This window comes from Eubalaena glacialis, chromosome 4 (genome assembly GCF_028564815.1).
Source record: "Eubalaena glacialis isolate mEubGla1 chromosome 4, mEubGla1.1.hap2.+ XY, whole genome shotgun sequence".
Lineage (NCBI taxonomy): Eukaryota > Metazoa > Chordata > Mammalia > Artiodactyla > Balaenidae > Eubalaena > Eubalaena glacialis.
This window is the reverse complement of record NC_083719.1, coordinates 177,054,694-177,077,050: the sequence shown is the minus strand read 5'-3', so window position 1 is coordinate 177,077,050 and position 22,357 is coordinate 177,054,694. Positions and strand designations below refer to the sequence as shown.

General features: G+C 58.3%; 1 protein-coding gene across 6 annotated transcripts; it reads left to right on the top strand.

The window, feature by feature from the left end:
- The first annotated feature begins 10,740 nt into the window (after positions 1 to 10,740).
- Positions 10,741 to 22,159, top strand: HOOK2 (hook microtubule tethering protein 2). 6 transcript variants are annotated; one of them, XM_061190338.1, is made up of 22 exons: positions 10,741 to 10,887; positions 11,408 to 11,493; positions 11,563 to 11,635; positions 12,585 to 12,635; positions 12,725 to 12,857; positions 12,952 to 13,019; positions 13,524 to 13,586; positions 13,910 to 13,990; positions 14,087 to 14,247; positions 14,333 to 14,473; positions 15,718 to 15,919; positions 16,220 to 16,330; positions 17,003 to 17,090; positions 17,476 to 17,545; positions 18,250 to 18,387; positions 18,482 to 18,569; positions 18,768 to 18,802; positions 20,790 to 20,872; positions 20,956 to 21,056; positions 21,223 to 21,333; positions 21,399 to 21,473; positions 21,562 to 22,157. In XM_061190338.1, the coding sequence occupies exons 1-22, from the start codon at positions 10,843 to 10,845 to the stop codon at positions 21,709 to 21,711; spliced, it is 2,154 nt and encodes a 717-aa protein (XP_061046321.1). In that variant the 5' UTR covers positions 10,741 to 10,842; the 3' UTR covers positions 21,712 to 22,157. The 6 variants fall into 6 exon arrangements, with proteins under 6 accessions (XP_061046321.1, XP_061046319.1, XP_061046320.1 ...); XM_061190336.1 differs by having other exon boundaries at positions 20,953 to 21,056; positions 21,562 to 22,156; XM_061190337.1 differs by having other exon boundaries at positions 20,953 to 21,056; positions 21,402 to 21,473; positions 21,562 to 22,021.
- The last annotated feature ends 198 nt before the right edge of the window (positions 22,160 to 22,357 follow it).

Below are 22,357 nucleotides of genomic sequence, written 5' to 3'. Positions count from 1 at the left end.
GGAGGAGGCGGCTCGCGTCATTGTCAGGAAGCGCGTGTCCTTGTAAACAGCGGCCACGGGCTGGGTGGCTCGGAGCGACTGCAGGGGGAGGGGCTCAGAGGACCCTGGTGCGCGAGGAAGGGGGCGCTGGGGCGGTCAGAGGTACACGGGGAGAAGCTTCAGGGAGGGCGATGACTCCCCTGGAGTACGCGATGAGGGATACGAGGAACTGGTACAGAGCAAGTTTGCGTGTGTTGGGGGGAGGGGGGTGGTCCCGAGCTGCACACGGAAAGGCCTGAGGGATCTGGAGTCTTCCAGAGGGGCTGGGGGGGGCTGAGAATACACTGAGAGACCCCCCAAAGGAGAGACAGGAGGGTTAAGCAGGGTAGGTGGGGGAGTGGTAAGGAGACGCCTGACTCAGAAATTGAGTGGGGGTCCAGGGTACAGAAGAGTTGAGGGACTGGAATTTTCACGGGAGGAACTGAACCCAGGAAAAGTGAGGAGGGGGAGCGATCAAAAGTGTACACGGGAGCTGCTGGAGACCCATTATGCAGAAAATGAGTAGGGGTCCTGGAGTCCATGGGAGAGACTGAGAGTCCCCCACAAGTTGGAAGGGGAAGGAATTGGGGGAACCTACATATGGAAAAAGTGAGTGAGGGTCCTGGGGTACACTGAGTCAAAGAAAATATGTGGGGTAGAAGATTAGGACACTGTCAGAGGTTGGAGGTCACTGGGGGTCATCTGTGAAGGCCCGACGGAGGAGAATTAGAAGGGTCGGGGCACCCCTTCAGTACTGAGATAGTATTGACAGAGGGTCTCCGGTTGAGACATGAGAGAAGGAGGGGTCTTTTGAGGATCCTGGGGACCTGGACTGCTGCATCTTCCACGATCGGCGTCCCCTCTTGTGGGTGACCTCTAGGTGCCTGTATACTCTGTCCCCACCCCAAAGACCTCCCCCAGTGACCCTGGGCTTGACCGACAGTGTCGGCTCCTGGTGCCTAGACCCAGCCCGACGGCCGGGGCGCGGTCGCCCAACCCCACTCCTTCCTTAGAAACAGGCTGGGGAAAGAGCGCCGCGGCAGGAAGTGTGGCAACAGCCCGGGGGGAAGGAACCGGGCCCTGCCTCCGTCACTCGAATCCTACGGGACCATGCGCCCCGCCCTGGGTCCAGCCGGGTTCTGCGCCTCGTAAGAGGAACCTGGGCTTGCGACCCCAGAGGAAGCCAGGGGCGTGGAACAAGCCCCGCCGCAGAGGCCTCCAGTCGCCGATCCCCACCCAAGCAATGGTTCAGCCCTTGGCGCCCGCAGGCGATCGCCGAGGCTGGCAGTCCGGGACGATTCCATCGGCCTGACGGAGGGGGACTCACTGGGGCCTGGTCGCCATGGCAACAGGCCCGAGTCCGCGGGCAGGATTGGGGGCGGGGCGGCCCCCGGAGTCTCTCCCCGCCGCCCATATAAGGGCACAGGAAGGGGTGGGGTTAGCGCTGTCCCGGAGCCCCGGCCAGGAGCTGGCTGCCCCGATCTGCCAGGTCCCAGGGCGCGCCAGGGCCCCAGGACGGCTAGTCCCGACCAGCCCCAGCCGCCTGGCCCGGCCCCACCCAGCCGCTCTGGGGCCGCGTCCTGCCAGGCCCTTCCCGACTCGACCCAGCCTGGCAGGTCCCCGCCTGCCCGCGGGCCTGGGTCGGACTTCGCCCCCGGCCCGACGGGCGTGGAAGGGGCGGGTCAGTGCCTCGAGGCGACCCCGGTGCCTGGGCGGGCTGGCACGGCTGCCTCCTACCTCGAGCTGGGTGCCCTTACTTTCTGCCAGGAGGTCTGGGGCCCCTCCCCCCATACATCCCTAGGGGCTGGGGTGTCCCCACCTTCACTCATGTGGGTGACGGGCCCTACTCCTGTTTCAGTGTGCGGGTCGCCTCACCATCCAGAATACCTAAAAGGGGGATCCTTTCCCTCATCTGAGGTGTCTCCCTCATCTGAGGGAACCCCTCCAGAGCCCCTTCCCCAGGAATGGGTGAAGGTTTAGATGGTGAGGCTTCCAGTTAGACTTAAGGTGGGACTTCCAAGCAGATAGGCTGTGAGCCACTAGAACCAGAGGTGAGCTCAGTCTCTCTCTCTCACTCAGAGAGAGTGTGAGGCCTCTGTCTTTTGGGAGCATGGAAGTTTCTTTAGGGTAGAGAGAGGCTGAGGGAGAGAGGCTGAGGGAGAGGGGCTAGCCAGACTTTGTAGGGCAAGCGCAGAGCTCACCAAGTGTGGAGGAGAGAAGGAAAACGAAAGAGGCAAAAGAGAAACTGAGCTCTGTGGGGGCTGGGGGAAGTCCAGCAGAGCAGTGGCTTTGGGGAGGAAGGTCCCAGGAGAAGCTGGGGGTGTCCCCATCTTTGGAGGGTCCTTGTGATCCCTGGGTACCCCCTCTCCTCCTCCCTTGCTTGAACTGCTCCCCTCCCCCGCCGCAGGCTCAAGGGAGATTCCAGTGGCCGCTGAGTCTGGCAGGCAAGCTGCCAGGCCTGTGTCTCCTGCCCATGCTAATAACTGCAGCTGACATCTGGCTGGGCCCTGCGGGGGCGCAGCGGGCAACGTCGGGGGGCTGGGCAGGCCTGGCTGGAGGGCAGCATATCAGGAAGCCAACCTGCTGGTCCCACGGGCCAGGAGGCCACAGTGAGTCAGCCCTGACCAGTGCTGAGGCTGGCCATGCCAGGGGAGTCCTGGAGAGAGGTGAGACTGGCCCAGTAAGGGTAGAGATGGAGGCCAAGGACCCAGCAAGGAAAAGTGGATGTATGGGGGGTGGGGGTCAGGGCAGGGAGGGATGCAGGGTTAGAGTCATGCAGACAGCACGAGTCAGAGACCCTTAAGATAGGCAGACAGACTGAGAAATAATAATTATTATTTTAGTAGCTAACACTTATATGGCTCTTACCATGGGCCAGGCACTCTTCTAAGTGGTTTACATAGAATAACTCACTGCCTGCTTCCAACAACCCAGCAAAATGCATGCTATTTGTAGCCCCATTTAACAGACTAGAAAACTTAGGCACAGGAAGGTAAGGAACTTGCCTGATATCCCACAGCTATAAGCACTGGAGTTGACCTAGAACCTGAGCTGTCTGGCTCCAGAGCATTAGCCACTTTTTATGTGGATAATGACAATCAGAGAGGCATTTATGCAGTGCCAACTGTATGCCAAGCTCTGCAGCCCCTTTCATGAAGGGTCTCATTTATCCGGGCTTGGGCACAGGGCAGAGGGCTGCTGGTGTGTTTGGGGGCAGGCCAGCATGCTCTCTGCACGGGTGTTTGACCAGGGGGTGGGGATTGGGCCAGTGAGGGAGGGCGGGGGCCCAGCTAAGCTGGTACAGCCGGTTCCAAGCCCCTGCCAGTTTCACCCTTCTAGCCTGGGTGCCACCACCTCATGCCGCCCCACTGGCGCCAAGGCCGGCCATCCCTGTGAGGAGGGTGTGAGGATAGCCCCCTCCTCCGTCTGCCCTGGGTGCCCAGACTAGCATCTGGGTACTGCCCAGGCCCTGGGCTGCAGACCAGCATCTGGCTGAGGTGTCTGTGCCCAGGCTTCCCTCATGCCCAGGGGCCCGGGGCCTGGAGGACTGGATAAGGAGGAAGTTCGCCCACCCCCACCTACAGGTCTCTCTGGGGCTTTTGGCCTTGGCAGGAGGGACTTCTCCTTCTTATAAATAGCCTGGCGACCCCCCTCCCCCGTGGCCCACTGGCCGGCAGGGCCCTCACCAGGAAACTGGGCTGGGGGCTGCCTGTGAGTCAGCCAGTGGGCAGGCCAGGACGAGAACCCGCAAGTCATAGCACCCAGACTCCCTCGTCCCTGCCCCTGGGTGTGGACAGACAGCTGGCAGGAAGAGGCTGAGGACCACGGAGGCCCTCCCCCAGGAGCCCCTGGCTTTCCAGTCACTCCCCTCCCCCACCTCTGTGGTCTGGGGGGTCCCTCACCCCTCTCCTGGAGAGGAAGCTGCTCGGTTTTCTTGGAAGCAGGAAGGAGAGTCTGTCTCCTCAGGCTGACTCAGCTGGGCATGAGGGGAGTTTCCCACAAAGCTGTTCCTGTGCCCCCCACTGCTGGCGAGGTCTTGGGGGGCCTGAGCATGGCTGAGATCCCAGGTGCCCCATTTACGGGGGATGTGCTGAGAAAACAGGCCCACACCCCACCAGGGACTGAGGCTGCTGAGCTGGGCCTCCTAGGGGAAGTGACAAACAGCAGGCCGGGGGGGTGGCGTCGGGGGGGAGGTGGTTGGAGAGAGGAAGCACCAGGATCTCTGGGTGGGGGTAGAGACTGGCTGGGAAGCCCAGAGCCCCGCAGCATGGTCCAGGGGCACGTGTGTGTCTGGTTGGCTGTGGGATAGTGTGTGGCTGGCCTGTCAGGACGTGTGAGAGTGTGTGTGAGGCCTGTCTTCTCAGGGCATGTGTCTGTGTGTTGGCCCAACACTGCAGGGGTGTGTAGGACCTGCCTGCTTTGGGGGGGGGAGTGTGTGTGTGCGTATGTGTATGGTCTATGAAATAGGTTGCATGTGGCTGGCCTATATACATGAATGTAGGTTGTTTTGGAGTTCATATGGCTAACCTATTCATGCCTGGTGTGTCTGTGTGTGTGTGTGTGTGTGAGGTCCATGGCTTGCCTGTGTGAGGTCTGTGAGTGTGAGGTCTGTGGCTGGTGTGTGTCTGTGGCTCGTCTATATGTGTGTGTCTATGTGGGCTCTGTGGCTGGTGTGTGTGTGTGTGTGTGTGTGTGTGTGTGTGTGTTAGCCAACAGGTTCTGTCACGGTGTCTCTGTGCCAGTGTGTTAGTTAATGTCTGACTGTGGCCTGTCAATGCTTCTCTGCTGTTGGGTGTGACTGTCTGGCTAGACCATGTGTGTGACTGTCAGTCTGTCTGCTTACATCTGCCCAATCTGTCGGAGGGTCTGACGTGTGTGTTATCGGTGAGGTAGTGTGTATCTGTAAGGCTGACTTCTGATGTCCTCAGAGCATCTCTGAGTGTGTGTGCAACTGTGGCGGGAGGTGGGGGGATTCTGTTATGGTCTGTATGTGTCCTTCCCCATAGGTTTATGTATGTCCATCTCCCATAGGTTTATGTATGTCTCTCTTGCCTCTGAGTATCTTTTTGAGTTGGTGATCTTGCTAGTGTGTGTTCATGTGTGTGTGTGCGCGCCTGTGTTGCTTTCTCGTGTGTCAGGATCTGACACTGTGTCTGAACATCTCTTGTGCAGCTCTCGGGGAGCCTGCACTGAAAGTGACTGTCCCTTCTCTCTGAGTCTATCCACATGCATGTATTGCCCGTCTGTGTCTGACACACAGTTCTGTGTGTCCGTCCTGCCTGTGTGTTTCTGGCCTGTCACATTTGTCTCAGAGTGCCTGTGAGCATGCCACTGTCTGCCAGGCTGTGTGCTTCTCACCAGAATGTCAATGTCCTTCTGTATTTGTGTCTGTCAGTGTGTCCATCTTGCCTGTATGCTGAGTTGATTTATCTGTGTCACTCACTCCCTGCCTTTATGCTTCTGGCCTGTCGGTGTCTTTGTGTGTTTGGCAGCATTTCAGTCTTCCTCTTAAGTCTGCCCTGTCACTGTGTCTGTTTGACAGCCGTCTTGCCCAGATTTGTGTCTGACCCTGTCAGTGTGTCCCCAGTTGGTAGTCTCTCTGTGGCCAGGGTGACACGGGTTTTGTGTGTGTGACTGTGTATGTGTACACTCCTTGCCGCCCCCCCCAAGTCTGGCCACACTGGGCCATGTTTACTCTGCCCCCAGCCGATTTCTGCCCTGCCCGGGGAGGGGCTGACCCTCCGGTCTGTCCAGCCAGCAGTCCACAGCCAGCAGTCCACAGGATGTTCCCGAGACTCTGTCTCCGCCGACATCCCCTCCCTTGGGCCACCGTCGGGTCAGGACCCAGGCGTCCAGGGCGGTGGGGGTGGGGCCGCAACGTGGGGGGGGGGGCATGCCAGGGCCCCGGAATGAGGGTGAGGGGTGGGGAGGCGACGGGCCCAACAGGTTCCGCCTCATTCCTGCCCCGCCTCTCACTTCCTGGGTGCCTGCCACGGGCAGGGGGTGGACGGGATGAACCCCATGGCCTCAGAGCGCCTGGGTGGGGCATGGCGCGCCCCACAAGGACTCGCTTCTGCTGGTCACCCTGACACCCAGGCCTGAGAGACAGGAGGAGCCTGGGTCCTTCTACCGGCCAAACTCCCTCCCTGCTCCTCTGCCCAGCTCTGGGAACAAAGCGTCCCATCTATTATTCACCTAATCCCACAACGCCACAATAAGCGGGTCATAATTATTCCCCATTTTCAGATGGGGAAACCGAGACCCAGAGAGCAATGAGGGCAGAGGCAGGATTTGAACCCAACCCTGTATGCTACCCAAGACCCCCAGCCAGCTCACCAACAGCCTTCCCTCCCCTCTCTAAAAATGGTACATGTGGGGTGGAGTATGAACCCAGGCCCCCACGAGGCCCGGCTCAAGGGGGCGCCTGGCTTGCTCTGAGTCAAAAGGGGCCCCTGGATGAAATGAATAAGAAAACGGCTTTAACCGTTTCATCGCCGATGGGCTCTGCAAAAACTTCCTGTGGGCTATGGGGGAGGGGCTGGGGGCTGGGTTCCTGGAGGGTTGGGGGGTAGGTACTGCCAATTCAGGGGTGGGGGAAATGGCTCTAGTGACCTTGGCAAGGGATGTCTAAGGGAAGACACCAGACACCTACCCTCGCTGGAGGGAGAGCCCCACCCCTTAAGCTCTAGGCCCCCAGTACTTGGTTCTCAGCCCCCCACTGCCTGGAGGGGGTCTCAGAGTCCGCAGCCCCCTCCCCAAGGGCTTGAGTCACACAAGGGGAAAGCCGCGAGGGGTGAGTCATGGGGTGGAGAAGGGGGAGCGAGGTCGGCTGCGGCCAGGGGACCCTCAAGCTGGCCTGAGTCACGCACGCCAGGGCCTCGCTGACCCCAGCCCCTTCCCCGGAGACCAGGAGGCTAGGAGCGGGGAGCGCATTGTCGGTGGAATACGGAGCTGGAGGAAGAGCGGGAGGGGGGAGGAAGCACGCGCCCGGCCGCGCGGGAAGCTCCGGTTCCCATGGTAACTGGGGGGTCTCTCAGCTCAATGGCGGGGTTCCTCCCTCGGCAGGGACGGTCCCCGCGCGCTGGGGAAGCCCCCGCGCGCTCTATCGAGGGGCCACAAGTTTCAGGTCGGGCAGGAAGGGGTTAACGGCAGCCCCCCTCCCGAGTTTCACCCGCGCCCAAAGTCCCCGGCGGGGTGGGGCTGTGCTCCGCGTTCCCCCACGCGCCTAACCCCCGCGGCCGCCCACGCACGCACGCACGCAGATAGCCCATCCCCCCGCGCTCGCACGCACGATCGCGTCTGGCTCCACGCACGCAGCGACCCCCGTCGTGCCTCACGTCACGCACGACGCACCTCACGTCACGCACGACGCACGCGCCCCCGCAGCGCCGGGAGGGGCCGAGAGTGGCAGGACTCCGGGCGCTTGACGCCCCCCCCAGCACATCACCGCCTCCTCACGCTGTCTTGTGTGACTTTGACACCCCCCCCCCCACACACACACAAGGTCACAAACTCTCAGATCCACAGTGTCACACGGACACAGGATACACCTGCCACACGTTGGCACAAACATTCACTAGTCCAGCCAGCCCCGCAGCGAACGTGGTCAGGGTCACACTGTCACACACCGTTTGTGGTAGGGCCATCTTCATACACAGATAGGTGGCATATACAGACACTCCGATAAAGCCACACCATCAAGACAAAGTAAGACACAGATAAAAGTCTTGGACCTCAGGACTCCAGTTGTCACACAGCCACTCCTCTCACATGGAGATTGTAGAGGCACAGAGACACATGCTGGGGACGGACACACGACGGTCATGCTGTCACGCAGACATCACAAATAGGGCACATGAAGTAAAGTAGGGTCACAGACACAAACCCACAAGGCCACACACAGGGACACCAGATTGTCTCGGGGACATGGACAAACCAAGGACAAACATGACAGGCTCATGCTATCACAGAAAAACACATGATGGAGAGAAAGTAGGGCACGATCACAGAAATACAACCTAAATCCATACTGAAGTACTGATTGTCATACATTCACTTCTCACACAAAGAATGACCTAGGGATATAGACACACAGCAAGGTCCCATAAAGAGAAGCATGTGCCCTAGTCCCTGACAGCACCCCCCCAAAACCACCAAATCACACACACATAGCCTGTTGGGTAAATTCCCAGGGCCCCAAGACACAGGTAGATGCAGACACATAGGCCTGTGCACACACAATCACAGACCCACCATCTCACACCTACATAGATGTGAACACACTTCACATGGACTCAGAGACACATATACAGACCCGGGGAGGGGGTCAGGATGGGAGTCCTGGTGGAATGTCAGTGTCTGGAGAGCAGAAAGCTTGCCAGAGCCCCTCATGGTATGGGGCATGGTGTCCACCCTGAGCTTGTGGTCAGCCCCGGGGGGGAGGGGCACCATCTCCAAATGCGTGAACCTAGGGTCTCCATCCCAGCTCTCATGACTGGGTCTCTGCCCAGATGTGAAGGCCGGAGGGGGCGGGCGGGGGTCCAGCTGTGGCCGCAGGGAGGGGTTGAGTCACCCGCTTCCCAGCAGTACAGCCCAGGCTGGGCCCAGCTGTTCCTGGAAACAGACAGGAGGGGGGTGGGGTCCCCAAACCAGCTGGGGGCTGCTGGTCCAGACCCGCACCCTGTCCTTAATGGAGGCCTCCAGATCATTCCCCAAACTTTGGGGCTCTCTCCACCGAAAGTGGGTGTTTGAATCCTTCCCCCAAATAAAGGATCCCTGCTTCAAAATGAAGGTTTGTGACCCTCTCTTTGGATTGAAGGCACACTGATGCCCCCAAAAGTGGGGTTCCCTGCGTCACATAACAGGGATTGCTGCTCTTCCCTGCCAACGTAGGGAGCTCCCTTTCCCCCCAAACATGAGATTCCTTGCCGCCCCAAATGGAGGGTTGTGACTCCTCCCCCAAAGTGAGGGCACCCAGACCTTCCTTTAAATCTGGGGACTTTTGGGTCCCTGAACATCTATAACACCTATAATATCATGGCAATGTTAGAACAATTCAAGTCCATGCTCCGGATATTTAGATTCCTCCTAAACATCAAGATCCCTGCGGGTTTTGCAAGTACTGGGGACCCCACTCCCAAATATTTGGCATAGTTCCATAGTTCCATATGGTTCCATAGAGCCATAGTTCCGGCTCACCTTCCACTTTTGCCTGGTGGCAGGGGGGCCCCGCTTCCCCTTACTGGCAGCACCCTCTCCTTAGTGGGTGCGGGATAAGGGAATCAGCGGCGGCTGTTCTCACGCCCGCCGCCGTAAGGCAGCCCTGTCCGGAAGCCGGCACTGCTGGCCCTTGTCCCCTTCCTCCCTACTCCCCCCACTCCACTCTGCTCCCAGGGGATGGAGGCTGAAAACAACTCGGGAAGGGGATGTGGGTGTGTAGACGAGCCTCCAAGGCCCCTGCGTGCGTGCAGTTGTGCGTCTGAGTGGGCTGTAACCTGGAGTCTGGTGCTAGAGTGATTGTGTTCCTGCGATGCTGCGGGGAGGGGGGGAGTGTGGGGGGGAGGGGGGAGCTGTAGTCATCCTGCTCAACACGCTCGGGGGCAGGGTCGCCGCCGAAGCCACACTCTGGGTTGGAGGGAGCAGCTCCCCGCCCCTCAGACCTAGACCCACCCCCAAAGCAGAGTCAGCCCCTCTCTCTGGGTACAGCTAATAACCTCTAATTACTGCTCATTACCTCGCCCGCTCCGCGGGGGAGGGACTGCCCGGGAACTCAGGCGTCAGAGGTCCGGTGCTTTACCCCTCCCTTAAAGCCGGATCCACCCAGAACCTCTGTTTCCTCGCCTGCGAACCGGGAGTTTAAAGAGCACTTGCCACCTAGAGTCGTGGAGATTTCAACCATCTATATGTTTAAATCGCTTAGCGCAGAGACTGCATTTTGTAGGCACCCCATAAATGGTGACTGCGATTTTATTGTTAACTAGTATTGTTAGCACTTTCCTTTAAGCCCCCTTCACTGCCCAGACGGGGTCTCAGAGTGGGCCCATCCTTTTCCCCCGTAGGCCGCCTTCCTGCGGTCTGGGAGCCCCCGGTGGGCCGTGGCGACCAGGGCGGCCCCGTCCTGCGTTCTGAGGGAGGAGGGCCCCGGCGCGGGGCTCAGGGAAGGGAAAGGGCAGGGAAAGCTCAGTGGAGGACGGATCCAGGCTAGGCAAATAAGTCTGTCCATTACCCAGGACATGTGTCTGACTGACCCATCCTGCCGTCGACTTAGGACCCGAATCCCCTTGTCTACCCCTGGGCAAGACTATCAAGTCACCTACACTGGGAAGAACCCTTTAGTGTTCCCCCTCCAAGTCCATAGAATATATTATGACCTGCCCCTCTCCCGCGCAAAGGCTCTGATCATAATGTGGCTAGACAGCAGAATTTCTTTCAGCCGAAGGGAAGGGACGCGAATGCGCCTGTACAACAGGGTGGGGCAGCTCCGCCTCTGATGAAGAGGAATGACGGTGAAGTCTCCGCTACCCCAAAAAGAGCTCGGGGAGGAGGGGAGGCGAAGCCACCCTTGGGATGCGCAAGGCTGGCCCAGACTGACCCCTAGCGGCAGGGCCAGCGCCCAAATGCTTCCCGTATCTAAGATGGCGGGTCTGAAGCCCTAAGCTGGTGCCGGGAGGAGATCACGTGTCCAGGGCGGGGCCTGCGCTTAGGGGTCGGGGCGGCGCTCTAGGCCGAGCGGGAGGTCGGGGCTGCGGGCGCTCGCTGGTGGCGGATCTGGACGCCGCTGCGGTGGCAGGGCTCCGCGGCCGGGGTCGAATCCAATCGGGAGCCATGAGCGTGGACAAGGCCGAGCTATGCGGGTCTCTGCTCACCTGGGTAGGTCGGGGGCGGGGCCAGGGACAGGTGTACGCCCTCTCTTCTCGCCCGGTAGCCCCGACCTTGGCTCTGTGCACCCTTGCGTTCTGGGGCAGGGAGGAGGAAGGGGTCGTCGGCCTGCCAGGCCGTTGCACTCTGGCCTGAGCACCTGACCCGTCAAGTGGCAGGTTTGCGTGTAAAGAGCAGGTGAGGCCACGCCCCTTCGTGGCTGGGTCATGTGGGGCGAGGGCACAGGTGAGCTGGCCTGGTCACGTGGTGCCTGTGAGGACCAAGTGACTCGTGGTCTGCCCTCGCCTGGTCGCGCGGGGTTTGTTGGGCAGAGGTATAATGAGGCCGCGCCCCCTCCGGTCCGTCCAGGTGAGCAGAAGCCACTCCCCCACGGAGCTGGCTTGCTGGAGCAACAGGCCAGCCCCCACCCAGCATGTGAGGGTCCTGCTGACTGGAAAAGTCTGTAAAAGGGGTGTCGTTCCGTGGTCCCAGGCCCTGACAATGCCTTTTGCACTTTCCTCTCCCCCACCAGTTGCAGACGTTCCATGTACCGCCCCCCTGTACCAGCCCCCAGGAACTGAGCAGTGGCCTCGCAGTAGCCTATGTGCTGAACCAGATGTGAGTGGGGCTGAGGGGGAGGGTCCCAAAAGGGTCCCCCAGCAGCTCATCCCACCTTCTCACCCCCAGAGACCCTTCCTGGTTCAACGAGGCATGGCTCCAGGGCATCTCAGACGACCCAGGTCCCAACCGGAGGTTGAAGGTGACAGGTGGACTCATGAATGGGGGACAGACTGGTGAAGAGTTGATCAGGGAAGGGTCAGTTAGACATGTCCTGGGTGATGGACAAACAGATCTGGACAGGAAGAGAGACAGATGTATGGTGACCAGCCAACTATGTATTTGTTCCTTCATTCTTCTATTAATCAGGCCTGGGTGTGCAGCAAGGAATAACACAGACAACAACCTGCATACACAAGCATTAACATTGACTTCCAATGGCAATTAGTTCTATGAAGACAATAAAAGCTGGGCCATGAGAGAGAGCAACTGAGAGTGGGTGGGTGGTTACTCCAGATGGGGTGATCTCCATGTAAGATTTGGAGGAATAGTATTCCAGACATAGGGAGCAACAAATGCAAAGGCCCTGAGTTGGAAATAAGCTTGGTGTGATCGAGGAATGGCAGGGGGGTCAGAACAGAAAGCAAGGGGGCAGGAATGGTAGATGAGATCATCAAGGGTTTGGCAGGCTGGAGCAGGGAAGATAGATTCTATTTTAAGTGCTGTGTAAAGTCAAGGAAGGATTTTAGTAGAGGAAAGACACAAACCTGGCTTGGGCTTTAAAAAGCTCCCTCTGGATGCTTGTAGAGAAATGGAGGGGTAGGCAGCAAGAGTGGAAGCTGGTGCAATAATTCAGGTGAGAGATGATGGCTAGGGTCAAAGTGTAGTGGGGCAGGTGGTGAGGAGTGACTGGATTCTGGGGACACGTGAACAAGATGGGCAGGTGGGTAAGAAGGGCAGGCAGCCAGACAGGTCACTCCTAGGAGAGGGGACATACAGACAGAGAATGGGGCTAAACAGGATGAGATGACCAGGGATTGGGAGGCGAGACAGAGAAAAAAAGAATGGGCTAGACAGATTCAGGGTGGGGGCTGCCTGGCCCCTTCTGGGGGGATTTGGGACCCTGGACACAACTCCTTGCCCCTCCCCAGGTCAACAATCTGAAGACAATCTTACAGAGCCTGGTGGAGTACTCCCAGGATGTGAGTAACTGTAAAGGGATTTAGGGGGTTGGGTTGGGAGGAGCGGGGATCCGTGAGCCCCTGATACCCCTTCCTCCTCCCATCCTCAGGTCCTGGGGCATCCCATTTTGGAGCAGCACCTTCCAGATGTGAGCCTCATTGGCGAGTTCTCAGACCCAGAAGAGCTTGGCAAGCTGCTTCAGCTAGTGCTGGGCTGTGCTATCAGTTGCGAAAAGAAGCAGGGTATGGGAGGTTAGGGGGTCCCTAGGGGAAGACCTTAGGAAACACTTCTTGCCCTTCCACCCCCCATCTCAGTCTCCCCCACCTTGACCCCCAGAGCACATCCAGAGAATCATGACGCTAGAGGAATCAGTTCAGCATGTGGTGATGGAAGCCATCCAGGAGGTAGGTGGGGATGCCCACTGTAGCGAGGAGCTTCAGGGGAGGGGACATCTCCAAAGCAGCTGGGCACAGGCTCTGCCCTGGTAAGGTCTGGGCTCTGTCTGGAACTCAGCTGGCCAGATTTCCCTGTCCCATGTGTCTGCCAGCGCCCCCCAGCTCTAAGTCACAACCTAGCACACTAAAAGGTCCAGGCCTCGGAATTCCCTGGTGGTCCAGTGGTTAGGACTCAGCGCTTTCACTGCTGTGGCCCGGGTTCAATCCCTGGTTGGAGAACTAGGATCCCACAAGCTGCGCAGTGTGGCCAGGTGGCCAGCGAGGGGGGAAGGACCAGGACTCCCTGCGTGCTGGACACATAGGGCAGCCTCTGGGCTGGGGTTATTGGGAAGGACTGGCTTTGGGGACAGGAGGATGGAGTAGTTCTTAGGCTGGATTGTAGAAGCCTTGGAGGCTGCCCTCAGAGGGCCCAGCTCATCTCAATGTCCTCCCACTGCACCCCCCCCCCTCCAGCTCATGACCAAAGACACCTCTGACTCCCTGTCACCGGAAACATATGGGAACTTTGATAGCCAGGTAAGGGGTGGGGACCTTGTTAAAGGTCCAACCCCAATACTGATTTTCAGGGCTACCTAAGGAGCAAGGGCTTGCCCTTAAGCCTGTAAACCACTCCCATCCTCCAGGGTCCTATCCTCTTCCCTTGCCAGGTCCCCAGGGTTCCTGAATTGCCTTTTCTCCAGTCCCCTCAGGTCCCAGCCTTCTCTTCTTAGATCTTGAGTGTTTCTCAGCTCCCTCCTCTCTGTCCCTGAAGTTCCCATCCTCCGTTTCCCCATTTTCCTCCCCTGGATCCCTGAGTTTCTTGTCTCTCCCCACCCTCCCCCCTCCATTCCTCTCATCAGTCCCGCAGGTACTACTTCCTGAGCGAGGAGGCTGATGAGGGTGACGAGCTGCGGCAGCGCTGTCTGGACCTGGAGCGGCAGGTGGGGCCGAGGTGGGGGTCCACAGGTGCTCCCAGGGCAGGGCCGCCGGCATAGCCCCCCTCCCAGCTCCGGCTCGTCTGTATGCCCTGCCCACAGCTGGTACTCCTGTCAGAGGAGAAGCAGAGCTTGGTTCAGGAAAATGAGGTGCTGAGGGAGCGGGTGGGCCGGTCCGAGGGTGAGGGCGCCACCGGCCTCACCGCCAAGAAGCTGCTGCTGCTGCAGTCCCAGCTGGAACAGCTGCAGGAAGAGAACTTCAGGTATGGTCAGTTGGGGACAGGGCCAGCAGGCCAGGGGACTGGGGCAGGCACAGTCCCTTCATGTGATGCTTCCCCCATCCCCCAGGCTGGAGAGCGGCAGGGAGGACGAGCGCATGCGCTGTGCTGAGCTGGAGCGGGAGGTCGCTGAGCTGCAGCAGCGGAACCAGGAGCTCACCAGCCTGGCCCAGGAGGCACAGGCCCTGAAGGATGAGATGGATGAACTTCGGTGAGTGGCAGGTCCCCACCACACACCCCCATTGCCAGAGTGCCCCTCTGATGCCATAGTATCTCTGTAACCCCCAAATTCCTAGTGGGCACCCACAATGCCCTGTTGCCTCCACAATACCATCCTGAACCCTACTGCACTATCCTGGAATCCACCATGTCCTCTGGACAACACCAAACTCCCTGGATCCATGGTGCCCCCCAGGACCCCACAGTGTCCTCCTGTTATCCCACATTGTATCCCACATAACTTATAGCAGGGGTCGCAAACCCCTGGGCTGCGGACTGGTTCCGGTCCGCGGCCTGTTAGGAACCGGGCCACACAGCAGGAGGTGAGCAGCGGGCGAGCGAGCGAAGCTTCATCTGCCGCTCCCCATCGCTCCCCATTGCTCGCATTACTGCCTGAACTATCCCCCTACCCCCCGCCGGTCCGTGGAAATATTGTCTTCCATGAAACCGGTCCCTGGTGCCAGAAAGTTTGGGGACCGCTGCCTTATAGGATCCCTATGACCCCAGCAAGCCTAGGGGTCATAATGCTCCCCAGACCCCACTGCACCATTCTGGGTCCCATCGTGCCCCAGCATCCCATGGTGCCCTCCAGGACCCCATAATGCAATAACTTTGCCCCTGGTGACCCCTCTGTCCCCCCATCACATGACTGTACCTTCTTATGACTCCACAGCATCCCTGCAAGCACAGAGTGCTTGGTAGGCCCCCATAGCACCCACCCCTCAACCTCACTGTGCCTTCTGTTGCCTCAAAGGGCTCCCCTGTGACCCCCATGGCATCCCTGTAATGTTAAAGTGCCTAATGAGCCCCTACCATACCTTCAAGAGCCCCACAGTGCTCTGCCTCAAGATCCCCCATGACCCCACCACGGCCCCTGCACCCACAATACCCTTGTTAGGCCCACAGCTACATCATGACCCCAAAGTGTCCATGGGGGCTCCTCAGACCCTCTGGGCCCCATCATTCCCCCTGTAACCCCACAGTCATTTTTGTGTCCCCCAGATTCTGATTTTGACCCTGGGCTAACCATTGATGTTTAGGGCTCCCTTTATGCTCCCTAATGATTCCCCCAACACCACCAGGCCCCGCTGACCCCTGACCCTCATGACCCATCACCTTGAACCCAAATGCCCCAAGGCTGACCTGACACCTTCCCCTGCCCTGAGGGCCTGGCATCCAGGCTGAACCCTTGACCTCAGACCCCCGCCTCCTCTTCCCACTTGCCCCCGCCCCCAGGCAGTCCTCAGAACGCGCAGGGCAGCTGGAGGCCACGCTGAGCAGCTGCCGGCGCCGCCTGGGCGAGCTGCGGGAGCTGCGGCGGCAGGTGCGGCAGCTGGAGGAGCGCAACGCCGGCCACGCCGAGCGCACGCGGCAGCTGGAGGAAGAGCTGCGCCGGGCCGGCTCCCTGCGCGCCCAGCTAGAGGCGCAGCGGCGGCAGGTACGGGCGGGGGTCTGGACCTGGACTGGGGTGGGAGCTCCTCTTGGCCGGCCGCAGACTTTAGCTCACCCTCAGCGTGGTGCTAAGTTCTTCCACTCAGAGTCTGCGCCCATCTTTTATATAGAGGCCACGCCCTTTAGGCCAGCCAGCTCCTCCCTAGGCTTGTAAGCCCCACCCCTTCTCTTAAGCCTCCTCCTCCAAGTTCCCTCAGCTGGTCCCTCTGGCCCCGCCCTTTCACCTTGTACTCAGTCTCTGCCCCTCCTTCCCACCCTGCTGTCCTCTCCCCGCTCCTCTGTTTAGGTTCAGGAACTGCAGGGCCAGCGGCAGGAGGAGGCCATGAAGGCCGAGAAATGGCTATTCGAGTGCCGCAATCTGGAGGAAAAGTATGAGTTGGTGTCAAAGGAGAAGGAGGTGAGGCTGAGGTCCCTCCGCCCAAGCCCCACCCTGCCCATCATGGCAGAGCCCATTCCCTAGGACAGCAGTCCCCAACCTTTATAAGATTTTTTTTTTTTAAGGGAACCTTATTTATTTATTTATTTTTGGCTGCTTTGGGTCTTCGTTGCTGTGCGGGCTTTCTCTAGTTGCGGTGAGCGGGGGCTACTCTTCATTGCGGTGCGTGGGCTTCTCACTGAGGTGGCTTTTCTTGTTGCGGAGCACGGGCTCTAGGCGCATGGGCTTCAGTAGTTGTGGCACGTGGGCTCAGTAGTTGTGGCTCATGGGCTTAGTTGCTCCGCAGCATGTGGGATCTTCCCGGACCAGGGCTCGAACCTGTGTCCCCTGGATTCTTAACCACTGCGCCACCAGGGAAGCCCAGCGGTCCCCAACCTTTTTGGCACCAGGAACCGGTTTCGTGGAAGATATTTTTTCCACGGACTGGGGGTGGCGGGCGGTAATGCAAGCGATGGGGAGCTATAGGGAGTAACAGACGAAACTTCGCTTTCTTGCCTATCGCTCACCTCCTGCTGTGCGGCCCGGTTCCTAACAGGCCGCGGACTGGTACCGGTCCGCGGCCCAGGGGTTGGGGACACCTACCCTAGGAGACCGATCCAGCCTCAAGTGGCCTGTTGCATCCCGTCCCTCCAGCGGCTGCTGGCAGAGCGGGACTCCCTGCGGGAGGCCAATGAGGAGCTGCGCTGCGCCCAGATGCAGCCTCGAGGGCTGACCCAAGCCGGTGAGTTGGAGGCCCATCCCAGGGCCTGGGAGATGGCTGGCCTGGAGCCTTACCTGGCCTGGTGTGCTGTTAGGGCAGGCAGAAAAGGCAGTGTCCCAGGGCTTGTCTAGGTTGGGGACAGAGCTAGGCCACGCTGGAGGGAGGCTAGAGTGGAAAGAGGTGACATGGGCCGACAGAAAGCAGGGGCTGTCTATCGGGGCTCTGGGTGGGGCAAAGGCAAACCCAGGCCAAGGATCATGGCTCCCTGTCATGCCAGGGGTGGGGTTTGGGTCAAGTCAGGCTTTTGGCCGAAGTTGAGCCCCCAAAGATGCTTCTCGGAAAGAGGATCCTAGGGATGGGGACAGGCCCTGTGCAGCCACCTGAAGACTTTTCGTGCATTCTCCAGACCCCTCACTGGATCCCACCTCACCGGCTGTGGAAAACTTAGCAGCCGAGATCCTACCTGCGGAGCTCAGGTATCCTGGGGTCACTCAGAGCTCTGGCCCCACTGGGGCCTGCCAGTGCCCACCCTCAGCCCCGTCCCCAGTACAGGTATTTACCGCTAGCCAGGCCTGCTCAAGTTGGTTCCCAAGTCCTAGCTGGGCTTCTAGGCCCACTCACTCCTAATTCTGCTCTTAACCTGGCCAGGGCTCTAGCCCTATTGGTGGCTCACCTCTTCAGGATCCGTCCTCAGGGCACAAATTAGATCCAACCCATCTGTCTCCACTCCCCAGGCAAAAATCCTTTGCCCCAGCCCTGCCCACATGGGGTTCTGCCCCCAGGATACAGCCCTGTCCTCAGTATATTCCCTGCTAGGTTCACTGCCCTGTGCGCTGCCCGTAAGAACTCCCACCCCAGCTTTTCTCTTTTCAGTGTCTTACTTTCCTGCAGCCGCATCTCAGTGTTCTAACCCTCTCCTGTAGCCCCGCCCTTCCCTGGCGCCACCCCTAGACCCAGCTCATGGCTCCTCCCGCTTTGCCCCCCACCCCCACCGGCGCTCCGCCCACCCACGCCTAGGCGCTGTCCCCTGTACTCTAACCCTACCGCAGGGTCTGGCTGGGCTCTTCCCCCAGGGCTCTATCCCTCTCCTGGCCCCGTCTGCCCAGTTTCCCTGCTGGAGCCTTGGTAGGCCCGAGTGGTGACCCATCTCCAGCACTGCTCACTCCTTGCCGGTCCGCAGGGAGACGCTCCTGCAGCTTCAGCTGGAGAACAAGCGCCTGTGCCAGCAGGAGGCGGCCGACCGGGAACGGCAGGAGGAGCTGCAGCGCCACCTGGAGGAGGCCAACCGCGCGCGCCACGGCCTGGAGATGCAGCACCGGTGAGGACCCACCTGGCGGAGGGGGGCCTCTTACACGCTTGGAGGGGGGCTGAGGGCGGGCGCAGGCACTAAGTGGGCCACCCCACCCCTGCAGGCTGAACCAGCAGCAGCTGTCGGAGCTGCGGGCCCAGGTGGAGGACCTGCAGAAGGCCCTGCAGGAGCAGGGGGGCAAGACTGAAGACGTGAGTGCCCACCTCCTCCCTGCCTGGCCCTCCTTTGTGCCCCCCAATAACCCTTCTCTCTCTCCCCCCTGCTGCCCGATGCCCCGTGAAGTCCATTGTAAGTACCTTGAGCCCAGGGTGGCACCCCCTACCCTCAGTCTGGGAAGAGGTTGGGACCTCTGGAGCCCTCACTCACCCAGTGCCGCTTCTCTCCTCCAGTCAACCCTGCTGAAGAGGAAGCTGGAGGAGCATCTGTGAGTCCCAGAGTGGGGCTACTCTTGGTGGGGGGAAAGGCTGGGGCAAAGGTGTGTGGGGTGGAGCTGGTGTCGATGGGGAGTTGTTGATGAGGAAAGGGAGTCTGAAGGGTCAGCTCAAGTGGGGCCTTACAGACTAAGAGAAGGCGTATGGAATGTTTTGGGGGAACAATGGGGAGCCACAGAGGAGATTTCAACAAGGTTGTGTGACAAAGTAATAGTCACCTTTTACTTTTGCATTGTTAAAAAGGTAAGTTGTTTTTTTGTTTTTTTCATTTTTGGCCACACTGTGTGGCTTGTGGAATCTTAGTTCCCCGACCGGGGATTGAACCCGGGCCCACAGCAGTGAAAGCTGAAAGCTCTGAGTCCTAACCCCTGGACTGCCAGGGAATTCCCAAAAAAGGAACTATTAAAAAAAAAGAAAGAAAGAAACTATTTTAAATAGCTATCACATTTATAGTTTAAAAACCAAAATGTATACCGAGCTATACAGAAATAAAGGGTATACCTCTCAGTCCTCCCTCATTGACTCAGTTTCCGCCCCATTCCACCCCCATTTCTATTAGTTTATTATGGAAATCCTTCCAGAATTTTTAAAGCAGATCCAAATGAATATGAATATAGATTTTTACTATCATTCCTCATTTACACAAAAAGTAGTGTAATATGTGCACTTTGCTTTCCCTACTTAACAAGTTAACTGGAGAAATTTCTCCATAGGAATAAATAAAGGGAGTCCTTCTTATTTTTTTTTCAAATATAGCAGCCTTTGTCAACTGGGGTTCCATAGGGAAACTAGGACTTACAGAAAATTACAGAACTTACAGAAAATTATTTTTGTGACTATTTTCTCAGTTCTGCCAAGGATGCAATGAAGCTAATGCCGACCCAGAACACAGAAAGTTATTTCCTTACAGAGGATGGATACCTGGAGGCATTAGGGCTTAACTCTCCTGTAGAATTCTGGTCCAGAAGGCCTGGCCTATAACATTTTTTGTAATACCATAATGTGTTTAACTCATTCTTTCTAGATATTTGCAATTTCAAGCAATGTAACAAAGTAAACCTTATATATGCATCATTTTGCTTGTGTGCAAATATACACAAAAATGGAATGCGTGGCTCCCAGGGTACATGCCTTTGTAATTTTAGTAGACATAGCCAGAGGTTCACTATTAGATGTTACACCATGTTCCATGTCCAACACATGATAATAGTCTCACCTACAGGAATCTTTGGGGTTTTGCCACAGGTGGCAGAACTGTAAAGTATTAGCTTGCATTTCCTTTCCTTTTTTAAAAACTTTAAAAAATTTTAATTTATTTTTGGCTGCGTTGGGTCTTCGTTGTTGCACGCGGGCTTCCTCTAGTTGCAGCGAGTGGGGGCTACTCTTTGTTGCCGTGAGTGGGCTTCTCATTGCGGTGGCTTCTCTTGTTGTGGAGTACGGGCTCAGTAGTTGTGGCTCATGGGCTCTAGAGCGCAGGCTCAGTAGTTGTGGCACACGGTCTTAGTTGCTCCGCGGCATGTGGGATCTTCCCGGACCAGGGCTCGAACCTGTGTCCCCTGCATTGGCAGGCGGATTCTTAACCACTGTGCCACCAGGGAAGTCCCGCATTTCCTTTTGTTTTATAAGAGATTTGCATTCCAGAAAGATGCCTGGCTGCTGGGTAGAGAATGGAACTGAGGGGTTGAGAGTAGAGGGGGCTGGCAAGGGATCATGGTGCCTGGACCAGCGTGTGGGCTGTGGAATGGGGAGAAGTGGACAGATGGGAGGGCTGGTCCAGGGGCCACCTGATGAGGGGTGTGGAGGGTTGGGACTCTGATGGCTGAGGAGATGGTGGGGCCAGCGCACATAGCCCCCAGGCTTGGGGTCAGGCAGGGAGGTCTGCAGGGACACTTCTGGCTGGCTGGGAAGGCTGTGGCCACCACTAGGAGACGAGAAATGGGCCCAGAGCTCAGCCTGCTGCTGCCGGTCCCCTGCCCGCAGGCAGAAGCTGCATGAGGCAGATCTGGAGCTGCAGCGGAAGCGCGAGTACATCGAGGAGCTAGAGCCCCCTGCCGATAGCAGCAGTGAGTGGGACTGGGTGGCCGGCTGGGTGCAGGGAGCCCCGAGCTTGGCACAGAGCTGAAGGGCCACCTTGTTCCCCCAGCAGCCCGGCGTATCGAGGAGCTGCAGCACAACCTGAAGAAGAAGGACGCGGACTTGCGGGCCATGGAGGAGCGGTACCGCCGCTACGTGGACAAGGCGCGCACGGTGAGGGCGGACGCTGGGTGCCCTACACGCCTCCTGCTGAGGCTGCTGCCTCCCATTGGTTCATGCCTCCTGCCCCCACACCTGTCATACCTAATCATGTCACAGGCTTTTACACCACGGCCTGTGAGGCCAAGGTCACCCTGGCTGTGTCTTCCCCAACCCCTAGGTCATACAGACCCTGGAACCCAAGCAGCGGCCACCTGGGGGGCCTCCTCTGGAACTCCACACCCTGAGGACACAGCTCCGGGAGCGGGACGTCCGCATCCGGCACCTGGAGGTGGGTGTCCGTATCCCTTCTCACTGTCCCCAGCATATCCAGGTCCTTGACTATTGCCTCCTTAGCAGATGGACTTTGAGAAGAGTCGAAGTCAGCGGGAGCAGGAAGAAAAGCTGCTCATCAGTGCCTGGTATAATATGGTGAGTGCACCGTTGCCATGGCTGAAGTGTTGGGTGGGGGTGAGGGTCCTGTGGGCTCACCTGACCCCAACTATGCCCCTCCCTCCAGGGCATGGCTCTGCAGCAGCGAGCCGGGGAAGAGTGGGCACCTGCCCATGCCCAGTCATTCCTGGCACAGCAGCGGCTGGCCACCAACGCTCGCCGCGGACCCCTGGGACGCCTAGCGCCCCTGAACATGCGCCCCACTGACAAGCACTGATGGATCTCAGGATCCTGCCACCTGCCCAGCCAATCAGGGCTTAATCCACCCTGGATTCCCCTGACTCACATGGGGCCCAGCATTATGCCTCAGCCAGTTGCTTGAGAGCCTTGAAGTCACAGTGTCTGCCCTTTTCTCTCCCAGGTGGGACGAGAGTGCAGGATGAGGCGGGAGGCAGGAATGGGGAGGCTATTCTTTTTAGCAATGTGATTCTTATTCTTGATTTTAGTGAGCTGCCAGGGGAGAGAGTGATTTTATATTTGAGAAGAAAGATAATAAAGACTTTCAATCTGACTTGGCTGGACTCTGGGCACTGAGGGGAGGGAGAGAAGGTAGGCCAGGGGCTCAGGTCACTGCTTTTAAGAAAATCCTAGCTTGTGTTCTTACTAAAGTGTGAGTGGCCGATAGCACCCAGTAGGAAGTTTGAATCATGTTTGTATCTGTGTAACTGTATGTGTGTGGTGGGTTTTGAAGAAGCTTCAGACAAAAATCCCTACCTCAGGAAGCTGTCAATTCCAATGGAGACAGATAATAAACAAAACAGATAAAATATTTGATGTGAGAAGTGCTACAGAGAAAAATAAAGCAGACAAAAGTCATGGGGATGCAGGAAGTGGATTTGGGAGGTGGTGATTTTTAATAAAAG

Coding starts and splice junctions, on each gene's coding strand:
- HOOK2 (XM_061190341.1), top strand. CDS start 10,843: ATGAGCGTGGACAAGGCCGAGCTATGCGGGTCTCTGCTCACCTGG. Junction 15,920..16,219: donor TAGAGGCGCAGCGGCGGCAG/GTACGGGCGGGG, acceptor TCCTCTGTTTAG/GTTCAGGAACTGCAGGGCCA. Junction 16,331..17,002: donor TGGTGTCAAAGGAGAAGGAG/GTGAGGCTGAGG, acceptor CCGTCCCTCCAG/CGGCTGCTGGCAGAGCGGGA.